At 53.9% G+C, this 23,373-nt stretch overlaps 1 protein-coding gene across 1 annotated transcript in view; it reads right to left on the bottom strand.

The window, feature by feature from the left end:
• The window catches only part of STK11 (serine/threonine kinase 11), a 67,646-nt gene that overhangs the window by 26,391 nt on the left and 17,882 nt on the right, over nucleotides 1–23,373 (bottom strand). The window contains exons 3-7 of the mRNA XM_038772028.1: nucleotides 17,246–17,329; nucleotides 7,755–7,844; nucleotides 4,214–4,346; nucleotides 3,914–4,050; nucleotides 2,086–2,213 (exon numbers count right to left, since the gene is read on the bottom strand). Of these exons, the coding sequence (XP_038627956.1) occupies nucleotides 2,086–2,213; nucleotides 3,914–4,050; nucleotides 4,214–4,346; nucleotides 7,755–7,844; nucleotides 17,246–17,329 (572 nt within the window). The remainder of the gene's footprint in view (nucleotides 1–2,085; nucleotides 2,214–3,913; nucleotides 4,051–4,213; nucleotides 4,347–7,754; nucleotides 7,845–17,245; nucleotides 17,330–23,373) is intronic.

Here is a 23,373-nt window from a genome sequence, read left to right as displayed (position 1 = left end):
AGTGCTTAGTCCGGGACTCTGCACACAGTACGCGCTCACAGTGTGGCTCAGCGGAAAGAGCCCGGGCTTTGGAGTCAGAGGTCATGGGTTCAAATCCAGGCTCTGCCACTTGTCAGCTGTGCGACTTTGGGGAAGTCACTTAACTCCTCTGGGCCTCAGTTCCCTCACCTGTAAAATGGGGATGACGACTGTGAGCCCCCCGTGGGACATCCTGATCACCTTGTAACCTCCCCAGGGTTTAGAACAGTGCTTTGCACATAGTAAGCGCTTAATAAATGCTATCATTATTATTATTGTTATTATTATTATTATAATAAATACGATTGAATGAATTGAATGAATGAGCAAAGCACCCAAAGGAGCAGCGGGCAATGTGTCCAAACGGCGCCACCTACTGCCCTAGCTTTGGCCTTGCAGTTGGGAAAGGGGGGAGGAGACCACCTTGGCTCCGTAGGACGGGCCACAGGCTGAGCAAAGCAAGCTGATACTGGGATGGAGAAAAGCGGGGGGACTGGCAACTCAAATCACCAGGAAAGACCACCTCCCTGCCTCCTAGCCCCCCCCACCCCCCCACCCACAAGGCGGGGGGTGGGGGAACCATGGGGAGACCCCTACTCCCAAAGCGGCCGACTCGGTGAACCCAAGCCTGGTACTCCTGGTGGCCTCTTTCAGACCCCATCCATGCCTCGCTCCTGTGACCTTCCTGGGAAACACGCCACCCTAGAGAGCTAACACACCGTGACATCAGGCGGATCTAGGCTGCTCCCCTAGATTTCCCTACGCCAGGTGCCCACCCCACCTTCGGGGCCACCCTCTGTGGAGGAAGCTGCTGGGGAGGAGGGGGAAGGGACGGGGCCTTCGGCAATGGGCCTGTAGGTCCGGTGGGGCAGGAGGAGTATAAAGAGCAGATGGTCCTCCCGTAAACCTCAACCCATCCCTAGACCCCCACCGAGCAGACAACTGCAGGGGTTATGAGGGTGTCGGGGGTGGGGATTGAAGGTGGGAGAGGCTATGTTACTAGGCTCCCCTTTCTGAAGGAGCAGGTATCCGGGTGCCCCGCCATCGGGTAGCTTCGCTCCTCCCGCCCCGCCAGCCCCACACACCAGGCACAATTACCCCAATCGGCCCTGTCTCGCGCCTCTCCGCATCTCTCCCCACTTTGACAGTGCTCTTCAGATGGATGCTCTGACCAGGTCCCTATTCGCTCTCCAGTTGGGAAGGCTGCCGAGCAGCTCAGCAAGACTGAAATAGGGCTTGGGGTCGCTTCCCAGGCCCAATCCACCGGCCAGCTCTGAAGAGCAGGAGAGGACCAGCATCTTGTCAGGGAACTTTCTGGACGGGCACTACTTCCAGTTCCTCAGAGGCTCTAGTGTCTAAGGGTCAGGGATCCACCCCTGGGGGAATTTCGAGGGGAGAGGAGAGGGAGAGAAAAATTTCAGAACAAAGGCTAAAAGGCAGGGTGGGGGTGGTGGCGGGACAACCCCAACCCAGACATGGCTATCTTGGCTGACCCAGGGGGATGTTGGGCAAACGTGTTCTCGGCCAAAGGCACTGCTGGGGCAAGAACCGGACAGTGGCCACAGGCGTCAAGGGAAGCCTGGATCTGGCCAGGGCTCCCAAATTCAGGGGGGTTTGCAAGGACTGAGGAAACACCCACACCCGTCAGCTTCGAGAGAGCCCTTACTCCAATTTAGGTTGCTTTCCTGGGTTTGGAAATAAAGCCGTCCCGTAATTTTCTGGAGGGCCCTCCTGAAAGCTAGATCCTCACAGACACTGCTTCTCTCTTTCCATCCTGGAAAGTCAGAGACCCCAGAAACCGACTCGGGGGGCCTTTCCCTCTTACCGGCCCCAGGTGAGAGCGCTTGGGGAAAGCAGTGAACAAAGGGAAATAGGAAGGCCTGAAGTCCAGCCCCTTTGATCTTCTCTTTTCTGTCTCAGCAGTCCCATCAGGAGAAGTGTGGGGGAGTGGGAAGGGGAGGGAACAAAAAGCCCACAGGAAAGGTCTTTACTCTGCTGGGCAACACCCTCCCCTCCATCGCCCCCCGCCAGGCAGTGTCTGGGGAGGAAGGTCCCACCAGCTCTTACCTTTCAACAGGTCGGAGAGTGGAGGGCCACAATCTTCGGGAATCGTGTATTCCCCCTTGCCAATGTTTTCAAATAATTTGTAGATGTTATCACCTTCAAAGGGGTACAGACCAGTCGTGATATTGTATCTTCGGGGGAGGAGAGAGAGAAAACCACATGAGGTCTCTGTCACTCTGTCAACGGAAACCCACCAAGCTCGATGGCTTGGGGCAGCCTAATGTGCGCCTCCCCCCCTCAGCCATTACCCCCCTCCTGCAAGCCCCTCAACCACCCGCTGTTGCTTCCGCCCCTCACTGGGCGGTCAAATGGCTATGCCAGCCTGGAAGCATTCAAATGAATGTTACTCAGAGGGACGTGGCTCCTGCCCTCTTGCTGGAGTCCAAGTTCTGTCCTCTCACCCTCCAACTCTCTTTGCTTCCAACCCCTCACGGGGCAGCTTCATGATCTCCAATAGAACAGCGTGGCTCAGTGGAAAAAGCCCGAGCTTTGGAGTCAGAGGTCATGGGTTCAAATCCCGTCTCCGCCAACTGTCACTTGTGTGACTTTGGGCAAGTCACTTCACTTCTCTGTGCCTCAGTTACCTCATCTGTAAAATGGGGATTGACTGTGAGCCCCCCCATGGGACAACCTGATCACCTTGTAACCTCCCCAGTGCTTAGAACAGTGCTTTGCACGTAGTAAGCCCCGGACCACCCGTTGACTTTGCCCTCTGGTGACCCGTTCTGGACTGCTCATCTGCCGGCCTGTCCAACCCCTGCTCCCACTATCCCCACCCGCCCGACTTCCTATGGGAACAAATTCTATCTGCTCACCCTCCTGCTGGTCGAAGAAGTGTTTCCCTTTGCTCTGAACTCCAGTGGGCCACCTACCAACTCCAAAGGGTGCCCTGATAGCTCTTGCTCACCATCCAAAGCCTCCGGGAATCCTACTACCTAGAGCCTCTCTGAGCTAAAGGTCTCAGGGCCCCAGGGTAGCTCCCAAGAAGTGATCTCAAATGGCATCTCCCATTTTAGACTGTGAGCCCACTGTTGGGTAGGGACTGTCTCTATGTGTTGCCAATTTGTACTTCCCAAGCGCTTGGTACAGTGCTCTGCACATAGTAAGCGCTCAATAAATACGATTGATGATGATGATGATGTGGAGGGTCACCCCCAAACCCACTACCTGCCCAGGTCTCCCCCACCCCACTGGCCCCACCCAGTCCAAATGGTGCTCCGTTATCCCTGGGACTCACAGGATCAGTGAGACCACCAGCTCAGACTTAATTGGCTGATTGACTGATGGCCCGCCTCCCCACCTGGGACAGTGACCACTTTCAGTTCTTGAATTCTTGACTAGCCCCTGGGGGTTTTCAGAGGTGCTCACGCCACCAGAAAGAGAGGCTTGCCTGCTGAGTGTGGAGTGTGCCCCGTGGAGCCCCGTGGATAAAGCTGCCCCGTGGATAAAGCTGCCGGAATTTTCCTCTGGCCCGGCCCTGAGGGTATGGGGGAAATGAACTGGGAGGGTTCAATGACACACAGGGCCTCCCCTACTAGACGTGACAGGAAGCCCCAGGCTCCGTGGGGTCAGAGCAGAGGGGTGGGTGGCTCTGGGTGGGCGCAGTCAGACACCACAGTGGCTTCCTCTTCCAAGCCCTGCCGAGCCAGGTTGGAGACAGCAAGGGGCCCTCAGGCCTGCTCCGCCCCGTCCCCCACAACAGAACACAGGGAGGGCTCGGACGGGAAACCCCGTAGCGGGCCAAGGAAATCTCACGGCTAAGGATGCTTTGGGGCCCAGGGCCCGCGCAAACCCGGATCCCCCAAAGGCACTCAATTCCCCGGACACTCACAGCGTGACCCCGGCGGACCAGATGTCCACTTTGAAGCCCGAAAAAGTGTCGAGGCCATTGGCTATCTCGGGCGGCTGAAATGCTGGTGACCCTTGGCTCGTTCGGCATGTGTCATCCTCTGCGAACGGGTGCAACGCCTGCAGCGGGACACGGCAGACAGAGAAAGCATAAATCCGGCTGGCAGGCGGCTCTCTGAGGCCCCACATCTCCCCCCTCCCCAGTGACAGAAGTGACCATAGCCGGGCTGTTCCGTTCCACCTGAGCCGAGAGGCTGGGAGGCAGCCGGGGACGCCCACCTACCTCTGCTACCCCTAAGTCAGAGATCTTCAGCGTCCCATCGGTTGTGAGCAGGAGGTTCCCTGGCTTGATATCCTTGTGGACGATACCCTGGCTATGCAAGTACTCTAGTCCATCGATTAGCTGGCAAAAATACCTGTGGAGAAAGGGAGGGAGAGAGTGCGAGCGCAAGCAAAACAGTCAGAGGCCAAGGTAGCACCAGATCAAGCTTCTGGATGACTTCCTGACCTGCCTGATCACAGAAGCCTCGTGGAAATGACTCGGGCCTAAGAGGCGCGGGGACACGGGGGACGCCATCTACAAAGACCAAGGATGCTCCCGCCTCACCTCGACTCGTTCCCTCTGCTTTTCCCCGCCCCACAGCACTTCTGTACATATCTATAATTCAATTTATTTATACTGATGCCTCTTCACTTGTTTTGATGTTTGTCTCCCCTTCTCTAGACTGTAAGCCCGGTGCGGGCAGGGATTGTCTCTAGTGCTGAATTGTACTTTCCAAGCACTTAGTGAAGTGCTCCGCCCGCACTAGGTGCTCAATAAATACGACTGAATGAGTGGCTCCTTCCAACCCGCCCCTTGCTCCCCATGTGCAAAATGGACAAATTCGGCCATGTGACCAGCTCCCAAATCTCCCCGGAGCCCCTGGCCGCCCCCCGCATCATCCTGGCTCTCCGCCACCATCTAGCTCGGCGACGGGAGGGGAGCTAAAGGGCTAAATGCCATAATGAAGCAATCCAGGGGCCTTGGGAGAAACTCTAAATTCAAATATCCGTTGTCACCGACGACAGCGATAAGGGGCTTGAGAAATTGCTAGACTAGGGGGCTTTATCCGCTTGGGACTTCTGCGGCTGAAGTTCAAGTATTTCCCTTGCAAAAGTTCAACTGCAGTCCCCTTGCTTCGAGGCCAAAAGGAAGGGCTGGAAATAGCCACCCGGGGCACCCCCCTCCCTCAAGAGGCCAACCCCTCAGATGTGGGGGCGGGGTGATGGCCCCATGCTGGGAACATCCACAGTACAGTGAGGGGCTGCCCAATGTGCCCCCCACCACCCCATCTAAACCTGGAGGTCCAGCTGGAAACAAGACCCCTCCACTGCTCCCCATTTCCCATTTGGAGGGCAACACGATTTGAAAAAAAATTCCATGTGACCTTGATAAATGGGGAGAACCAGCCTTACAAAACTAGGCAAAATTCCAATCGGGGCTATCGGTTATGCTGCCCAGAGGGCTCAGGGTGGCTCATGACCCATCCAACCATTCCTGGAAGATGGCGGAGGGCAAGTCCAGAAGAGGGAGAAGGGCCTGGGGCTATCAGGGGGATTGCTTACAGGGCTCAGCCTGCAGAACTATTCAGCCCACAGGGAGTCTCCCTCAGGGCTCCGTAACCAGACCATGACACAGGGCAGACTGGGGAGAAAGCACCAGGGTGAGGGGAGCTTGCTTTCTCTGGGGCAAGGGGGCAAGGACCCCGGGATGTGGGCAGGGTCCCTACTAAATAAAGGCCAAAGAAGCTTTCCTGAACTTCACCAATGCCAACTCCCTGCTGATTTGATTGTCGAGGAGCCCTCTGGATGGGACAAGGCCAGCCAGGCCCGTAAATCCACCCTACAGAGACCAAGAGCCCTAATCTACTCAAATCTGACGGATGAGTAGGCATGGAAAGGCTGTCATGGAAAGAAGCTGACATGATCCTGGGACCTATTGAGAGCTGAGACTTAATCCTTCCTCTTCAGTCTGGACCAGTCAGATTCCATCCTCCTAACGAGGAGGTGAAGAGACTGGAAATGGTCCAGAGAAGAAGGGGCCAAGGAGGTAGGAAGGGGCAGGCAGTGGAGGGGATAGGGGACACCTGATTGCAACCCCCAAGTGTGGGCTAATCCTCTGTCAGAGGACCTGGGTTCTTTTCCCAGTTCTGCCACTTCCCTGCTGTGTGACCTTGAGCAAGTCACTGCACTTCTCTGGGTCTCAGTTTCCTCCTTTGGAAAATGAGGATAAGATACCTGTTCTCCCTCCCACCTTAGACTGTGAGCCCTGCGTGGGACAGGGACGGTGCCCGATCCGATGATCGTGTATCTACCTCAGCGCTGAGTACTGCGCCCGGCACGCAGCAAAAGCCTAACAAATGCCACACTTACTATTAATACAAAAATAGCCTTCGAGGGCGGCCACAGAGCTTAGTACAGTGCTCTGCCTGCAGTAAGTGCTCAATAAATACGACTGAATGAATTGAATGACGTCAAGAAAATATTTCTGACCCACAAGGGGACCCAACCCCAAAGCGGCGTATTAAGGATGGGGAATGGCCTCTCCGTCCCTGGAAATCTTTAGGAGGAGAACAGACGTCTATCTGTCCTCGAGAGCTAGGCCATTCATCTGTTTGGAGAAGGTCCAGCAGGCCTCTCCCAGGGCTAGGGTTCTGAGAAGTAATCACGGGCCTCCAAGATCTGACGCCCCAACTTAAACACTCCCTTTCTCCCGAGGAGCGGCCCAGCAGAGTCCACCCCCGCCTCCCACGGCATACCCCAGGGCTGGGGTTTCCTCTTTGCTGGCTGGAACGGGCTGAGGGAACCGACAAGCAGGGCTCCGGGGCATATACAGGGGCAGCACAGGCCCAGGGGGCACCAGGCTTGGACAGTCAGTCCCTCTGCCCCGGTTCATCCCGACCTTTTCAATAGAGGGGGATTTCATCAGCAGAATTCCTGCTAATCCCCAAGTGTCTCCCAGACTGGGTGGAAGGGCTTGTTGGAAATCTTTCCCCGCCCGCCCTCTCCCGACTGCCACAGCTGCTGAGAGAAACTACAGGAGCCAGAGGAAGGCCGAAGGTCCCGTTTCCTGCTCCCCGTTCTCAGCCTCCCCAAACCGTGACCCTTCCCAGCCCCGAAGCATGGGTCTCCCCAGAGAGATGGTACATTCTCTTCCCAGGCCGCAGGACCAGCCTAGAATATGGGGGAAAGAAGCACTAGCTCTTGCAGGTCAGACCCCATCGACTGCCAAGTCGCCACAGCAAGCTTTTAAAATAATAATAATAATGATGATGATGATGATGATGATTAATAACTCTGGTATTTGTTAAGCACTTACTGTACGCCAAGCACTGTACTAAGTACTGGGGCAGATACAAGATCATCAGGCCCCACACGTGGCTCACAGTCTAAGAAGGAGGGAGGGCAGGTATTGAATCCCCGTTTTGCAGACGAGGGAACTGAGGCAGAAAAAACTGAAGTGACTTGACCAAGGTCACACAGCAGGCATGTGGGGGGAGTCAGGATTCAAACCCAGGGCCTCTGACTCTCAGGTCTGAGCCTTTTCCACTAGGCCATTATGCTTCCTCAACATTTTTTATATAAAGCATAGCACTATGAGGCTGATGACGCATATTCTGCTTCAGGTCCACTCTGACCCTCAGGCCTTTTTCAGCTGGGCTCAAACATGGGGAAATATTATTTCGAGGTCGGTTGCCCAGAGCCACTTTGGTGCTGGCAACAGTACGGCTGACTCAAAGGGAAGGGGCCGAGAGAAGGGATCTGAGGTGGAGAACCAGACTTACCCGTGAGCCTGAAAGACCGGAAACTTTTTCTCAGGCACACTGTCAAGCATCTCCTGCATTCCACATACACAGTATTCCATCACCATATACGTGCGGGCCCGGTCAAGGAAAACCTGCAGGTCAAAGCTAGACACCAACCCCAGCCAACGGATTCCCGGCCCAACCCAATTTTCCTCCGTGGGTGATCCACTCCGAGTCCCTGCAAAGTGGCAAGACACCCTGCTGCTCTCCCCACAGGATGTACCAGCACTAACCAGTCTATTGGCGTGCCAAGAGAAAAACCGTCAGCCCAGAGATGCAGGAGCCAAGGAACTGCTCCCTTTTTCTGTCTGAAGTGCTCACGGTCGTGAGAGCGACGAGAATTAAACCAGCCATTCGAGAGGAGAAGAGGGCACAGGAATGGTCGACCACTTTGGTCAGTCAGTCACTCGTATTTATTGGGTGCTTACTGCGTGCAGAGCACTGTACTAAGCACTTGGGAGAGTCATATATAATAATAAACAGACCCAAGCCCCACCACGGACCAAGACTGGACTCCCTAGAACCTCAAGTGAGAAGATGGGGCCTGATTTGCTTCACTCAGGGGAAGACAAACACCGGTGGCTCAACAGGTGGTACCTTGCCCAAGGCTGGCGACAGGTCCGATGCCCCTGTGTGTTGCTGGCAGCTATACAGCGGCCTTGGAAGTTTGCCATTTCAAGATCCTAGGGTGGCTCTTATCATCATCATCATCATCATCATCATCATCAATCACATTTATTGAGCTCTTACTGTGTGCAGAGCACTGTACTAAGCGCTTGGGAAGTACAAGCTGGCAACCCATAGAGACAGTCCCTACCCAACAGTGGGCTCACAGTCTAAAAGGGGGAGAAAGGGAACAAAACCAAACATATTAACAAAATAAAATAAATAGAATAGATATAAGTAAAATAAATAGAGTAATAAATATGTACAAACATATATACATATATACAGGTGCTGTGGGGACGGGAAGGAGGTAAGATGGGGGGATCGAGAGGGGGACGAGGGGGAGAGGAAGGAAGGGGCTCAGTCTGGGAAGGCCTCCTGGAGGAGGTGAGCTCTCAGTAGGGCGTGTGTGTGTGTGTGTGTGTGTGTGTGTGTGTGTGTGTGTGTGTCAGGGGAGAGGCTTAACCCAGGGTCCTCGACGAATACCAAATTGGCTTTTCCACTCTGGCTCCCCAAATTCTCCACAGATGGAACACTTCTTTGTCTCACCCGGCCTGGTTCACTAGAGGAGAAAATTACGGGCGTCGGATGGTCCACCTCTAACCGTGAGGATGGGGCAGTGGTCCAGGAGGGCCACCGTCACCCGGTTCCTCCGATCCTCCTGGTGCTGCTGTCGGAGACAGATTCCGAGGTGGACTCCGGATGGCACGACTTAGGGGAGAAAGACAGAGATAGAGGCGCCTGCGGAGGGAGGGAGAGTATCTGATGGCCCATCTCTGAGTGAGGTCCAGGAGGGCCACCGTCACCCAGTTTCTGCCAAGCACTGAGGTGCTGCTGTTGGGAGTCAGAGTCTGGGTGGGCACTACTTATGGGAGAGAGACAAAGATGGGAGCCCCACCCAGAGTGCGAAATAGAGAAATTGACGGCCCATTCCAAACAAGGATGACCATCTATGAGGGTCACCGTGACATGGTTCATCCAGGCATCTTGGGGTCCTGATCAGACTGGACTAGCCTGATCCAGTATTCTTTACGACCTAGGTGAGAAGCTACACTGTCCCGGGTCAAAGGAGACACCTGCTCATGTAAAACACTCAAACTAGCCTGGGGCCGCCCTAAATAAAGATTGGAAGCTCCTGCTGGGCGGGGATCACTTCTTCCAATTCTATCGATCGATCATATTTATTGAGGGCTTACTATGTGCAGAGCACTATAGTAAGTGCTTGGGAAAAAACAACAGAGTCGGTAAACATGTTCCCTGCCCTATTGTATTGATTATATTGTACATTCCCCAGCGCTTAGAACAATCCTTTGCACGCAGTCAGCGCTCAAGAAATACCATTGATTGGGGGATGGGGGGTGGGGGAAGAGCGAGAGAGAACACACCATTCATCATCATCAATTGTATTTATTGAGCGCTTACTGTGTGCAGAGCACTGTACTAAGCACTTGGGAAGTACAAGTTGGCAACATATAGAGACAGTCCCTACCCAACATGAGCTTTACAGCACATTTTACTGTCTGGAGTGGGTTAAGGGGCATCAGTGGAGTCCACAGCCATCCAACTTCAGTTTCCCTTTCCCCCCAGGGGTCTCCACCGGAAACCAAATTTTCAGCGTACTTACTTTGGAGACTTATCATCCAAGCCCCAAACCCCAGGAGAACATTCTAAATAGTTTCCCCCAACTGCGGCAGTGGGTCGCATCCCCCATCTTAGGGGAGAAAAGCTCATTTTGCGGATTCAAGATTCAAGCAGTTGTTCTAACAATTCTAACGGGTTCTTGGACACATTTTTCCCCCTTGAGCAAAGACTGAATTTGCTTCACCTCCAGGAAAAGTATATATATATATATATATATATATATATATATATATATATATATATATATATATATATATATATATATCCACCCCCACCCCAATTTGGGCACCCCAGAGCAAAAGCTGACAAGGCCTGGACTTCATATGCACTACCAAACACTAAGAGCTACATAGAGAGCCTTACTGCTGCTTTGGACTGCAAAGAGCCTTCCATGTTAAAGGCAGAAAGCATGTTTCCTGCCCCCTGCCAAACCAAAAGTGGGGTGAGGGAAAGAGCTTGCCAGACCTCTCAAATTTCACTCATAGTAGCAACTGACGGAAGGTCAGAGGTGGTGCTCAGCATTGCCAAGTACATTCTGAGTGGCCACCAGACTCGAAGCAGGGATAAGGTGCTTGGCATCCGTGACTAAACAAGGTCCCTGCCCTCACGGGAAGACGAAAGAACGCTCGCCCGAGCAACAGAAATAAAAACGAATCTAGAATACGAGGCCCCAGGCAACTGCATTATTGGATGAGACACGTGACCTTCCGGCCCAGGACTCTCTCCAACAGAAAGACAGGAGGAGCAGAAGAAGAAAGTGGGAGAAAGAGAGTAAGCTAAACATTTCACCTAGCCAGGGGCGGTGAACAAATAAAATGCATTTTCATGGGAAGTTGTGCGGCCGAATGGATCAGTGGGTTCTAAAGGGATTTGAATAAGTTCACCAACATGCAGTCCACAATGCATTACTAGAGGAAAAGTTAGTGATGTCGAGGGCTATTTGAAGGTCTCTAACCATGAGGATGAACCTCACACGGTCTCTCTAAAGCCTCCTGGTCCAACTGGTAGAGACAGGGCCACGGGCCTTCCGTCTACAGATTCTGAATCAGGTGGCCCCTGGACTGCTGACAGAGAAACGAGTTATAATAATAATTGTGGTTATTTGTTAAGCATTTACTACGTGCCAGGCACTGTACTAAGCGCTGGGGCAGCCACAAGCTGATCGGGTTGGACACAGTCCCTGTCCCACACGGGACTCACAGTTTTAATCGCCATGTTCCAGATGAGGTAATTGAGGCCCAAAGGAGTGAAATGACTTGCTCAAGGTCAAACAGCAGACATGTGGTGGAGCTGGGATTAGAACCCAGGTCCTTCTGACTCCAAGGCCTGCGGCCTAGCCACCAAGCCACACTGCTTCTCGTGTTAGCTGGTTCAAGAGGGTTTGGGACTGATGACGAACCAGTGGTCCACAATGGGCTGCTGAAGAGAAAGTTTGAGCTGTAATGGCTAAAGTTAGAGGCTTCAGCTGGTCCCCCGTCAATCAATGGTATTTATTGAGGACTTACTGCGTGAAGGGTACAATTCAGTTGAGACGGTGGACAAGCTCCCTGCCCATAAGGAGCTTCCGGACAAGAGGGGGAGACAGATTAAAATAAATTACACAGATGGATATGGACACGAGTGCGCGAGGGGACGGGGGGTGAAAATCCAAGTGCTTAAGGGTTACAGACCCAAGTGCGTAGGTGATGCAGAAGGGAGGGGAAATAGGTGGGATTTGAGGAGGGGGTGCTATCTGGATAGGGGGAGTGCTGGGCTGTCAGCTATGAAGGGTTTCCAGGCCAGGAGGATGATGTGGGCAGAGGGTCAGCGGCAAGACAGAAGAGATTGAGGTATAATAATAATGATGGCATTTATTAAGCGCTTACTATGTGCAAAGCACTGGGCTGGCATTATTCGTTCATTCATTCAGTCGTATTTATTGAGCGCTTACTGTGTGCACAGCACTGTACTAAGTGCTTGGGAAGTACAAGTTGGCAACATATAGAGATGGTCCCTACCCAACAGCGGGCTCACAGTCTAGAAGAGGAGCGGAGTGTGTGGGCTGGGCTGGAGTAGGAGATCAGCGTGGTAAGATAGGAGGGGGAGAGCTCATCGAGTGCCTTAGAGCTGACGGTAAGGCGCTCCTGTCTGATGCGGAGGTGGATGGGGAACCCCTGGCGGTTCCTCAGGAGTGGGGAAACATAGACTGAGCATTTCTTAGGAAAATGATCTGGGCAGCAGAGTGAAGTATGGACTGGAGAGGGGAGATATATGGAGAGGGGAGTTGGCATATGTTGCCAACTTGTACTTCCCAAGCGCTTAGTACAGTGCTCTGCACACAGTAAGCGCTCAATAAATACGATTGATTGATTGGGAGAGGCTGAAAGCAGGGAGGTCAGCAAGGAAGGAGGCTGACGCAGTAGTCAAGGCGAGAACCATGAGGATGGATGTCCAGGAAAGCCATCACACGATTCCAACCTAGCCGGGACACTCCGCTCCTCTAACACCAACCTACCTACTCACTAGACCTCCATGTCGTCTAGCTCTCCTCTGATCCCTTGCCCGCGTCCTCCTTAGGGCCTGGAATTCCCTCTCCCTTCACATCCAACAAACCTACCACTCACTGCCCCTGCCTTCAAAGCCCTCCGAAAAGCAGACCTCCTCTAGGCCTTCCTTGACTACTGCATTTCCACTACTCGCTGTCCCTCCTGCATCACTTATGCAGTTGGTCTGTACCCTTCAAGCACTGACATTCATCCCAACCCTCGGCAACACAGCCCTTACGTAAAGATCCATAAAATATTTGAAAGTCTGTCTCCCCCTCTAGACTGTAAGTTCAATCGATCGTATTTATTGAGCGCTTACTGTGTGCAGAGCACTGTACTAAGCGCTTGGGAAGTACAAGTTTGCAACATATTCCTAGGGGCAGGGAGCGTGTCTACCGTGTTACTGTATTCTCCCAAGTGCTTAGTACGGTGCTCTGCACACAGTAAGTGCTCAATGAGTACCACTGATTGATTCCACCAAGTGTCCTGATGGCACCCACTGTCAGACCGACGTCCCGCACTGGGTGGGCCCAACGCAGGCAGGATGGCAGTGCCAATGGTCTTACGATCGTCACTCCTTAAGCTTCGGGGTCTTTTCTGGCCACTTCAAGCTGTGACCCCCACCCCCCTGCCCACTCCTGCCAATGTCCAGAGTCAAGCAGGAGGGGCCCTGGGCTCTCCCTTGCCTCTCACGAGACACCCCGGTCTCCCTGACCCCTCAGCCACCACAGATCCGGAGCATGGCCGGCAAGATTGAGCAGAGGGCTCCTCTGCCCACCACCACCACCCCAGCCACCAAAGGAGCCATTCCCGGAAAACCCAGAGAGCCTTCTGTGTCTGTTCCTCTTGGAACGGGGTAGCAGGCTACTGATTTAATTGGAGGAAACCAGAGCTGGAAGAGGTGACTAGATTATCCAGCCTGTCCTCCGCTGGTGCAGGATGATGGTTCCCTGCTGGGGAGGTCATTAGCAACTGCAATGTTTTATATATATTTGCCTCTTCTACGTCTGTCCATTTTCCCGAACCAAGCAGATCGGTGTGTGACACCGTCTCTTTCCGGCTCAGAGGTTCAACCTGGAAGCAGATACGCCCTCGGTGCCGCCAGGAAGCTGGAAAACATTCCGCCTGATCAATGGCCCCGCAAAAGCCCCGTGATGTTTGTGACTGACCAGAGCCAGCAGGAGACCGTGCCAGCTGGGATGTTACTTATTAACCCACCGGCTTATCCTCCTCTGCCCGGATGTGCCATTCATCTCCCGCCCTGCCTGGTGCCGCAGCGGGTCTGCTCAATGGCCCGTTAAATGCCAAAAGGCTTTGGCGGGGGCGAGGGGGATAGGGAGGTTAAAACAAAAAAACCCCCCTCCCGTCCCAGGTTCCCCTAGGTCGGAGGAAACCGCCGCCCCATCTGGTCCAAGCTAGCTTGGCTGTACCCGGCATTGGGTGCAGAGGGCACGCTCCATGCTGCCAGTGCCAGGTTGGAGGAATCAGAAAAAGGGGGTCCCTACAAAGCCAGGGGTTGAATGCAAGCTCAACCTGGTCCAGGCCTACCTGGAACCAAAGGGGCCCTGGCATCTGTGGGCCTCGGCTTACCCAGAGGCCAGGGGAGAAGTAGACCGGGGTCTCTTCCAAAAGGCATCCTTCCGCGGGCTGCCCTGGTGGGCCCTGCCTAAAGGGCAGCTCGTTCACAGGTTGAGTCGTAGCACCTTAGGGTGTGATACGAGACGCCCAGTCTGAGCGATACAGCACTTAACCCGCCTGGCTGCCTGCTGAGGACACTGAAACCGGCTACCAGTTGCCCTTTTTGGGAGACGCGCTGTCCCACCCTCTCTGCCGCCACCCCCTCAAGCCAGCTTTCTCTCCTGCCCCTTTGTTTGGGGAGAATAATAATAATAATGGTATTTGTTAAGCACTTACTATGTGCAAAACACTGTTCTAAGCGCTGGGGGGATACAGGGTGATCAGGTTGTCCCACGTGGGGCTCACGGTCTTCATCCCCATTTTACAGATGAGGGAACTGAGGGCCAGAGAAGCGAAGTGACTTGCCCAAAGTCACACAGCTGACAATTGGTGGAGCGGGGATTTGAACCCATGACCTCTGACTCCAAAGCCTGGGCTCTTTCCACTGAGCCACGCTGCTTCTCACTTATGAATGAGTCTTCAAGCAAGGGGTCCCATCTTGAGAAGGAGGGCAAGCGGGAACTCCCCCAGAATCTAGGCAAGTTGTGGGCAGGGAACATGCCTGCCAAGTCTCGCGCACTGTCCTCTGGACTGTAAACGCGTCGTGGGCAGGGAATGTACCTACCAACCCTACTCTCCGAAGCGCTTCGAACGGCGCTCTGCACACAGTAAAGGAAGCACCATGGTCTAGGGGAAAGAGCCCGGGCTTGGGAATCAGAGGACGTGGGTTCTAATCCCCACTCTGCTACGTATCTGCTGTGTGACCTTGGGCAAGTCATTTCCCTTTTCTGGGCCTCTGTTACCTCATCTGTGAAATGGGGATTAAGACTGTGAGCCCCATGTGGAACAGGGATTGTGTTCAACCTGATTACCTTGCATCTACCCCAGGGCTTATAATAATAATAATAATAATAATAATAATAATGATGATGATGACATTTATTAAGCGCTTACTATGTGCAATAATAATAATAATAATGATGGTATTTGTTAAGCGCTTACTATGTGCAAGGCACTGTTCTAACCGCTGGGGGAGATACAAGGTGATCAGGCTGTCAATCAATCGTATTTATTGAGCTCTTACTGTGTGCAGAGCACTGTACTAAGCACTTGGGAAGTACAAGTTGGCAACATATAGAGACAGTCCCTACCCAACAGTGGGCTCACAGTCTTAATCCCCATTTTACAGATGAGGGAACCGAGGCACAGAGAAGTGAAGTGACTTGCCCAAAGTCACACAGCTGACAATTGGCAGAGCTGGGATTTGAACCCCGACCCCTGACTCCAAAGCCTGGGCTCTTTCCACTGAGCCACTCTGCTTCTCTAGTGCTTGGCACATAGCAAGCACTTAATAAATACCATTCCAACATTAAGTGCTCAAGAAATACCACGGATTGACTGATACTCCCCCAAGTGCTTAGCATACTGTTCTGCACATAGTGAGCATTCAATAAATGCCCTGACTTGCTCCCTTCACTCAACCTCCCTCCCAGCCCCACAGCACATCCGTACATCTGCAATTTATTTACTTCTGTATAGTAATGTCTGTCTCCCCCTCTAGACTGTAAGCTCACTGTGGTCAGGGAATGTGTCTGTTTGTTGCTGTATTGTACCCCTCCAAGTACTTAGTACAGGGCGTTGCACACAGTAAGCACGCAATAAAGACGATTGAATCAATGAATGAATAAATACCATCAATGATGATGACGGTGATGATGGCCAGTCGGAGAGTCTGGTACTCTCCTGAAGGAGGAATCTTGAGATCGGGGAAGGTGGTCGGTTCCAGAGGTCCCCGGTTTGAGGTGGCACGGCACCGAGCGCCCCGCTGTTCGCTGCTGCAGCAGGAAGCCGTAGCAACGGGCCCGTGTTAACTGAGGCCAAGAGAGGGTGTGCGCTACAGCACTTGGCAATACTCCCGCCGGCCCCGGCTCTGAGGCCAAAGCCCGGCCCCGAGGCCCCCAGGATTGGGACAAAACTGCTCGCGACCATCAGGCCGGCCAAGCTAGAAGGGACATCTCCTTGCCAACCAGCAGCAAAGAGGAAAGGAGATGGTGCCAGCAAGAGAGGGGAGGAAATCAAAGAGCACACCCATTTGGCTCGCACAGCCTGGCCCGCTCCGTCCGAGAACTGGGTGAGAAAAGACTCCATTATGCCCTGGGGCCTGCGGGGGTCCGCAAGGCCAGGTCCTTGCTGCGAAAGACGGCGAATGACAGAAAAAAAGGCCGAGGTCAAGGAAGGGGACGATCTGGACACCGCGGGGTAGCAATTCAAGAAACCAAATCCGTGTTCCCTTTCAGAAACAGAGTCATTTAGACTCGAGAGGCTGGGAGGGCCACGCTGTCAACGGCCCGGCAACGTTCTCAGGTGGAGGCCAGTTAAAAGGCCATCCCCGGGGGACAGGCTTGGAAACTACCATCCCAAAACGACCACAAGAACAAAAGAGAGTCGCTGCAACAGCAAGGTGTGCTGCAGGGTTGGGCCGTCCAGTGCGCGCGCCCGCCTGCTCCTTTAAGGTGGAGACAGCCCCCCTTGGGGAGGGGAGACTGATGACTGGTGCCCCCCAACCCAACCCACAGGGTGGGCCCGCAGATCCAGCTGCTCGGGAAGGGGGCCGGAGGGAGAGTGTAGACCTGCGGATTGTAAGCTCATAGTGGGCAGAGAATGCTCACTGTTAATACTGTACTCTCCCATGTGCTTAGTGCAGTGCTCTATACACAGTAAGCGTGCAGTAAATACGACAATGAATGAATGTATCGGCATAAAACCTACAGCTCGGGGCCCGATTTACCCACCTACCCACTCACCCCCGGGTCTCTCGGCCTCTGAAAGACCCCCCCAGAAGCTAAAGCGAAACTCCTCCCTGCAGGAAGGGGACGAGAGCTGTTGCCGCTTGAAATGCATTTAACAGTCAAGCCTTCATCGCAAAGCAGGTCAGTTCCCAGCACACCCCAAAAAGGATATATTTTCTGCTTCTCCTCGTTATATAATACATCTACCAGCTGGATGACGTTTTTGTGCCGTAATCTTCTCAGGAGTTCAATTTCCCTAGAGAAATAGGGGTTTGGGGGTGGGGGGGTGGAGAGAAACAGAGAAACACTCATTGTAGAACAGAGACACACATTTTGCAAAAGCCCCTGAACTTTTCCACCACTTTCACGGATGCTGACCTCCATGACCTGAGAAGCAGTGGCTAGAGATCTGGCCAGAGGAACGTGGCGTTCCACTGCTGCTTCGACTGACTCTAGCCTGGGGTCACACCCTCAAAATCCTTACCGTTAGCCAGCTTGGGGAATCGCCGGCTGGCAGGCTCCCTTCTCAGTGAACGCAATGTAATTGCTCAACCGTCCCGCCTCGCTGGTGGCAAGACTGCAGGAAAAATGGGCCCCAGGAGGGGTGGGAGAGGGACATCGCCAAGAAGCGCAGCTTTTGCAAGCAACGAGACTGAAAATCCGCTGGGGCTGGGATTGGGGGCCCAACCCAGCAGCTACGCCCGATGCTGGGTGGCTGCCATTTGCATTAACAACAGAGGTCAGTTTGGGGGGGTCGGGGGAGAAAGGGGGAAGGCGCACCCTTGGGCAGTAAATCCATCGCCCATAAGCTTAGACTCACTTGACGCTACTCGGCTAGCCAGCAAGCAGGCTCAAAGGGGCCTTGACGGCCAAAGCTGGGATGTCCAGTCGAGCAAGCTGCTTCCAGCTCTTTGACCTCCCCTCTCCTCAACCAACGCCGGAGCCCGAAAGCCTCAATCGTTCAGCTTTCCACACCTAACGCGCTACCCTTTGGTTTGAGGTGGACACCGCCAAAGTAGTGGTAGGGGTGGCAGGGATGGGGGGGTGCAGAGCGCCCACTGGATTCAAGGCTCCGTCCCAAGCGCTTGGGGAAGTAGAAAGCCAAAAAGTGAGACGTGGCCCGTGCTCCAGGGGCTTACACTCTATCACCAAAGGTGAGATGGCACCTACGAGTCTCAGTGTCTTCGACACAGGGAGTCTCTCGCAGGTCGGGCCCAGGAAAATCCAGCTGCGCCCGCTTTCTGGCCCCTTGCCATTCGGGGGGAGCACTACGCAGCGGCTGAGGGTTGAGGGGAAAGGTAAGGCCTGCTGCCAGCAGGACGTGCACTTTGAGTTGTTTTGCATCTGCACACTCTCACCCAGTCCCCCTGAGCCCCCGTGCCCAGTGAGGTGGCGGACTGCCAGAATGTAGTGACCGCAGGCACACATCAGTCCCTTCCCCACCCAGAGCTCTCCTGTTATCGATTTCAGATGGCCTGGAAACTCCACACGGTCCATCAAGTTTGGAAAAGGAGACGGGAGAAAGCTCAGTGGTGATGGCTACTTCCCCCACCAGGATGGTGAGGCGTGAAAACCATCCTCACCTGCCGCGCGGCACCGGCAAGAAGCCGCCACGCGAGTCATCCTTCAGGGATGTGAGATGACCGTGAATGTGAGATGAGCGTGTTGGGCTGGCCTGAAGCGTGCAGGGACGCCTCGGGCCCCAGCTACCTGTTGGTGGATTCCAAAAGGAGGGCTCACAAAGCAAGAGTGCCAGTTGCCCTTTTGGAGGCTCGAGTTGGGGAAAACCCTTCCTAAAAAGCCAGCTCCCCCAGGGTCTCTCCATGGTCGCCTTTACAGGTTGTGCGCTCATCAGCTTAATCACTTCCTTTCACTGAGGGAGGGAGGGGTGCACATTTGGCCATTTAGGTCTGCCTGTCTCCTCCGCTAGATTCTAATCTAGCTTCTTGAGGGAAATGACCTTACTATTTACTTCTACCACAGTTCCCAAGCGCCTGGTGCGGTGGGTGGCCTGCCCCCGATATAAGCTTGGTACAGTGCCTGATGGGCATTCCATAAATGAGGTGGAGGAGGAAGCAGCAATCTGCCTCTCTGGGCCGGCGTAAGGTCGACGGTTCCCACCCTGAAGCCGACTGGTTCTCCTCCATGGTGATTTCACACAGGGATGGAGAAGATCGCAACTGAGAAGACTGAGTAGGGCATGACAGGTGGATGAGGTCTGAGGAGAGAAAAGCCATGCTAGATATTGTCAGCTCAGAAACGAAAGAGTGGGTCAGGAGGTTTCTCTGCATCCCCCCAACCCCCAACCCAGCTGAAAATCAGTCGATTGTATTTCTCGAGCACTTAACTGTGTGCAGCGAACTGTATTAAGCACTTGGGGGAGTACAGCATAACAGAGTTGGTAGATACGTTCCCTGCCCACAACGAGCTTACAGTATAGAGGGGGATCAATCAATCAATCGTATTTATTGAGCGCTTACTATGTGCAGAGCACTGTACTAAGCGCTTGGGAAGTACAAATTGGCAACACATAGAGACAGTCCCTACCCAACAGTGGGCTCACAGTTCGGGTCAGAAGCGTCTCGCCCAAGATTAGCTACAGCTTTACTTGGCCTCAATATCCCTGGTAGGCAGGAAAGGGCAGAGATGACCAGGTCGGGAGGAGGGGGAACAGAGCAGAGAGGTTAATTGGACCAAATCAGGGTTGGGGAGCCAGGACCGGAAATCAGATCCAGCTCCCGCATTCCCACATTTCTTTCAGCAGACACCCGGCAACATTTAGAGGTGCTCCGAGATCACGGCATGTCATGAATCATTGGCTGTCACCTCCATCGGCCTTCAGGCGGATCACTTCCTAGCCGGCTGGGGGCCCTGGAGACAGGAAGTGTTTCCCGCACAGGTAGGAGGGCCGCACCCCTGTCCAGTGAAGGGGGAGGAGAGGGTCTCCCCCTGGCTCTCAGCTCTCCCCCTCAACCTCCGGCTTTGATCTAACTTACCTGTTCTCTCCTGATGAGAAGACTTTTCTGCTCCCTCCTCCCTCCTCTGTCCCCTGAGACTCATCTTTCCTTCCCCGGAATATAACTCAGGAGTGAAGGGAGATACCGTTGGCGGCAAGGATCTCCCTGGGCCCTGTTCCGAGATGGCAGAGGTCTGATAATCTGGGTCTTAGCGCCCCAGCATGGTCTCCTGAGGGAGGTGAAGCCTCAGAGGCCACCAGCCCCAGTTTTCAGTTCCTTGCCTTAATTAATCTTGGGGTAATCCCCCTCCACCCCCATCCCAAACACCTGGAAATCCAGCCTTCATCTTCCCCTCTGCATACCAGGTCACCTCAGTCTTGCTTGTCCCACTCTTTCGTAAAACCATTACGGGCAAGCAACCTGGGCCTCTGCTCCCCGGTACCTCCTCCCCACCCCCCGCCCCACCAGATAACATCACCATCACCCACATTAACTGAATGTCAACTATGTGCAGGACACAGCACCAAGCACCTTGGAACATACAACAAAGTAAAGGACAGGGTCTCTTGCCCTAAAGGAGCTTCCAATCTACCAGGACAGACGAGCAGACACGACACTGCTAAGTACACAACAGGCCAAAGAGTTAGAGCAAGAGACACAAATGATCAAAACAAGCCTCTCGGGTCAGACAGCAGAATTAACTGGCCAGCTTCCCTGCTCCCAGGGATCCGCTCTTCCAGGGCAGCATCCCAGCTAACTCAGCAAGATTTTCTTTCCTTTGGGCACGGAATCGAACACTGGCCGGGGGAGACGAAGCGGTCGAGAGGAGAGGAGGAGACCGAACACAACCGACCGGGTGAAAATGAATTCGACGAAATGCAAAGCAAGGTCTCTACACTGTCGGCCCAGTGAAGGGACAAGAGTTTGGTGAGCTGGGTGGGAGGAGGGTGGAGAGGAAAGGTGTGCTGTAATACTTGCAGAATGATCATTAGTGGGGCTGTGAGTGAATATTAGCCACTTGGATTGTGCAGGCCCACAGCAACCCCCTGGAGTTCAACCAACTCCATAAAAGGGTGCTAAAGGCAGTGTTCCTGAAAGATAGGGGCATCACTCCAGCCACACCGTCACAGGCTCTTCTCCCCACCCATGGCCTCTTGCCTTCTGCCCGCCTGGGATTACAGCACTGCAACGTGCTCCAACTTTACAAGGAAGCACCAGGCCCGGACAAGGCTGCCCTCGGCTCAAATCAGAATAGGCCTGCTGGATGTTCCCATTTTGGCCCAGAACCACAAGAACCAGAACCTCCATTTGCCCACTCACTAGGGTAAATCCAAACCCCGCTCGCCATTTCCCAGCAGGGCACTGTTTGGATGATTATTTATAGCATGCTGGAGAGGAGCCCGCTATTTTATAGCTAAGCAAGCACACAAGGCAAGGCACGCACGTCTCCCTGCTCCCGAGAGCTGGTGTTGTCTGAGCTTAGAAAACTGTGAGGAGTTGGAGAGGGTTTGATGGGGCTTCGCTTTCAAATCTCTGGGTTTCTTCCCTTTCATGTTTCAAAGAAGAGAGCAAGAGACAGGGAGAGAGTCTCTCTCTCACACACACACGTGCAGATATCTGACTCCACAGACTAATACTCCACTAAGCTTTATGGAGATTTTTAAGTGTGCTGAGCTAAGAAACAGCCCAGTTTGGGCACAGAATCCTCAACCGCAGCCACGTGGAAGTTCCCTAGAAGTACTAGAGTTAAGCATTAATTCCAGCTCTCTGCATTAGCCCAGGGACAAATAGAGGAGGGGGTTGGGGGAGAGGGCAATCTGTCGCAGCAATATCTGCTGGTCACCCCAGGACTTGAGCAATCAATCAATGGTATTTGAGTGCTTACTGTGTGCAGAGCAGCAGCTAAGTGATGAGGTCTCTCTACAGTTCTCCAGAGGGATTCCATGAAAAGAAGGGTTTCACCCCTTGCACGCCCAGAGGTGGTTATTTTGACACCCAAGCCAAGGGCCAGGCTCAGCAGCCATGCTCCTTTAGCCTACCTCGAACGGTGGGCAGATAACGGGGGCGGGGAGGGTGGCAACGGCCAGAGGGGCAAGACAGCAGGCTCTGGGAAGGGGTCGGTGGCGGGTGGCCGGCCTGCCGGTCACCGAAGAGGCTGCCACCATGTACCCAGCCCGGGGCCTCGGGGCGGAGTAACATGGGCAAGGCGGGCTGTGGTTGCCCGGCCACCGAAGAGACAACAGGGGTTGGGGTGGGGCCAGGTGGCCCAACCTGCCATCCCAGGATTTTTTCTTAGACCAGACCCAAGTTCTGGCCGGTTCCAACTTACTTCCAGCACTAGTCCAATGGAGCAGTGAAAGGCAGCAGCTCACTCGCTCTGAACCCAAGTTCCCAGGGGCTCTGGGATCCACCCCCCACCCCCCCAGCCCAACTGGGTGGGCAACCCGGGCCTAGGGATTCTGGACCACGTAAAAGGTCAAGGAAAAACCACCACACAAAAACAAAATAAGTTGTAAAGCCGAGGGAGAGAGCCTCTTTTCCCCAAGCCGCAGTTCTGCAGGGGCCCAGGTCTTCAGAGGGGAGGTACCCGAGGGGGTGTTTCCCCAGGAGTAGACACAAATGTGAAATATCTCGGAACAGAAGCTCCTCTTTTCTGGGTAAGAGAGAAGGCTTTCATTGTGGCGGACACCCAGCTGCGATGAACAGATCAAGTGCTGGGGCTGCTCAACTTCCCCGCTGGCGGGCGGCGGGCACTCACTCAGAATAGCCCAAGACAGACTCGGAGGGCGACGGCCACGAGCCGGGACCGACAACGACAGCACTCACCCCGGACGCATTAGCCAAGCTGCCTGAATAGCTCCTTCAGATAAATCACGGAGACAACACGACCCTCAAGCTGCTACTGAGAAGCGCCCAGTTTGAAAGGTTTGGAAATCCCAGTGCGGCGCCAGGGTGGGATTCTGGGCCGGACTTCTGCAAATCCGGGCCTGGCCCGAAAAATGATGCCGTGTGGCTCTGTGGCGAAAGATGGCAGGACTCCATCTTGTGAAGCACAAGGACGGAAGGTGACGTTAAAAAACATTAAATGGACCCACACACAGGACCGCAGAACACTTCCACTGCCTGGCCAGCACTTAATGTGGAGATTTCCTAGACTGAAAGCTACATAATAATAATAATTGTGGTATTTGTTATGTGGTTACTATGTGCCAGGCACTCTGAGCATGGAGGTAGATACAAGATATTCGGGTTGGACACGGTCCCTGTCCCACAAGGGGCTCACGGTCTTAACCCCCATTTTGCAGATGAGAAAACTGAAGCACGGATAAATTAAGCGACTCGG

This window comes from Tachyglossus aculeatus, chromosome X1 (assembly GCF_015852505.1).
Source record: "Tachyglossus aculeatus isolate mTacAcu1 chromosome X1, mTacAcu1.pri, whole genome shotgun sequence".
In the NCBI taxonomy this organism is placed as follows: Eukaryota; Metazoa; Chordata; class Mammalia; order Monotremata; family Tachyglossidae; genus Tachyglossus; species Tachyglossus aculeatus.
This window is presented reverse-complemented; position numbering and strand designations above follow the sequence as displayed.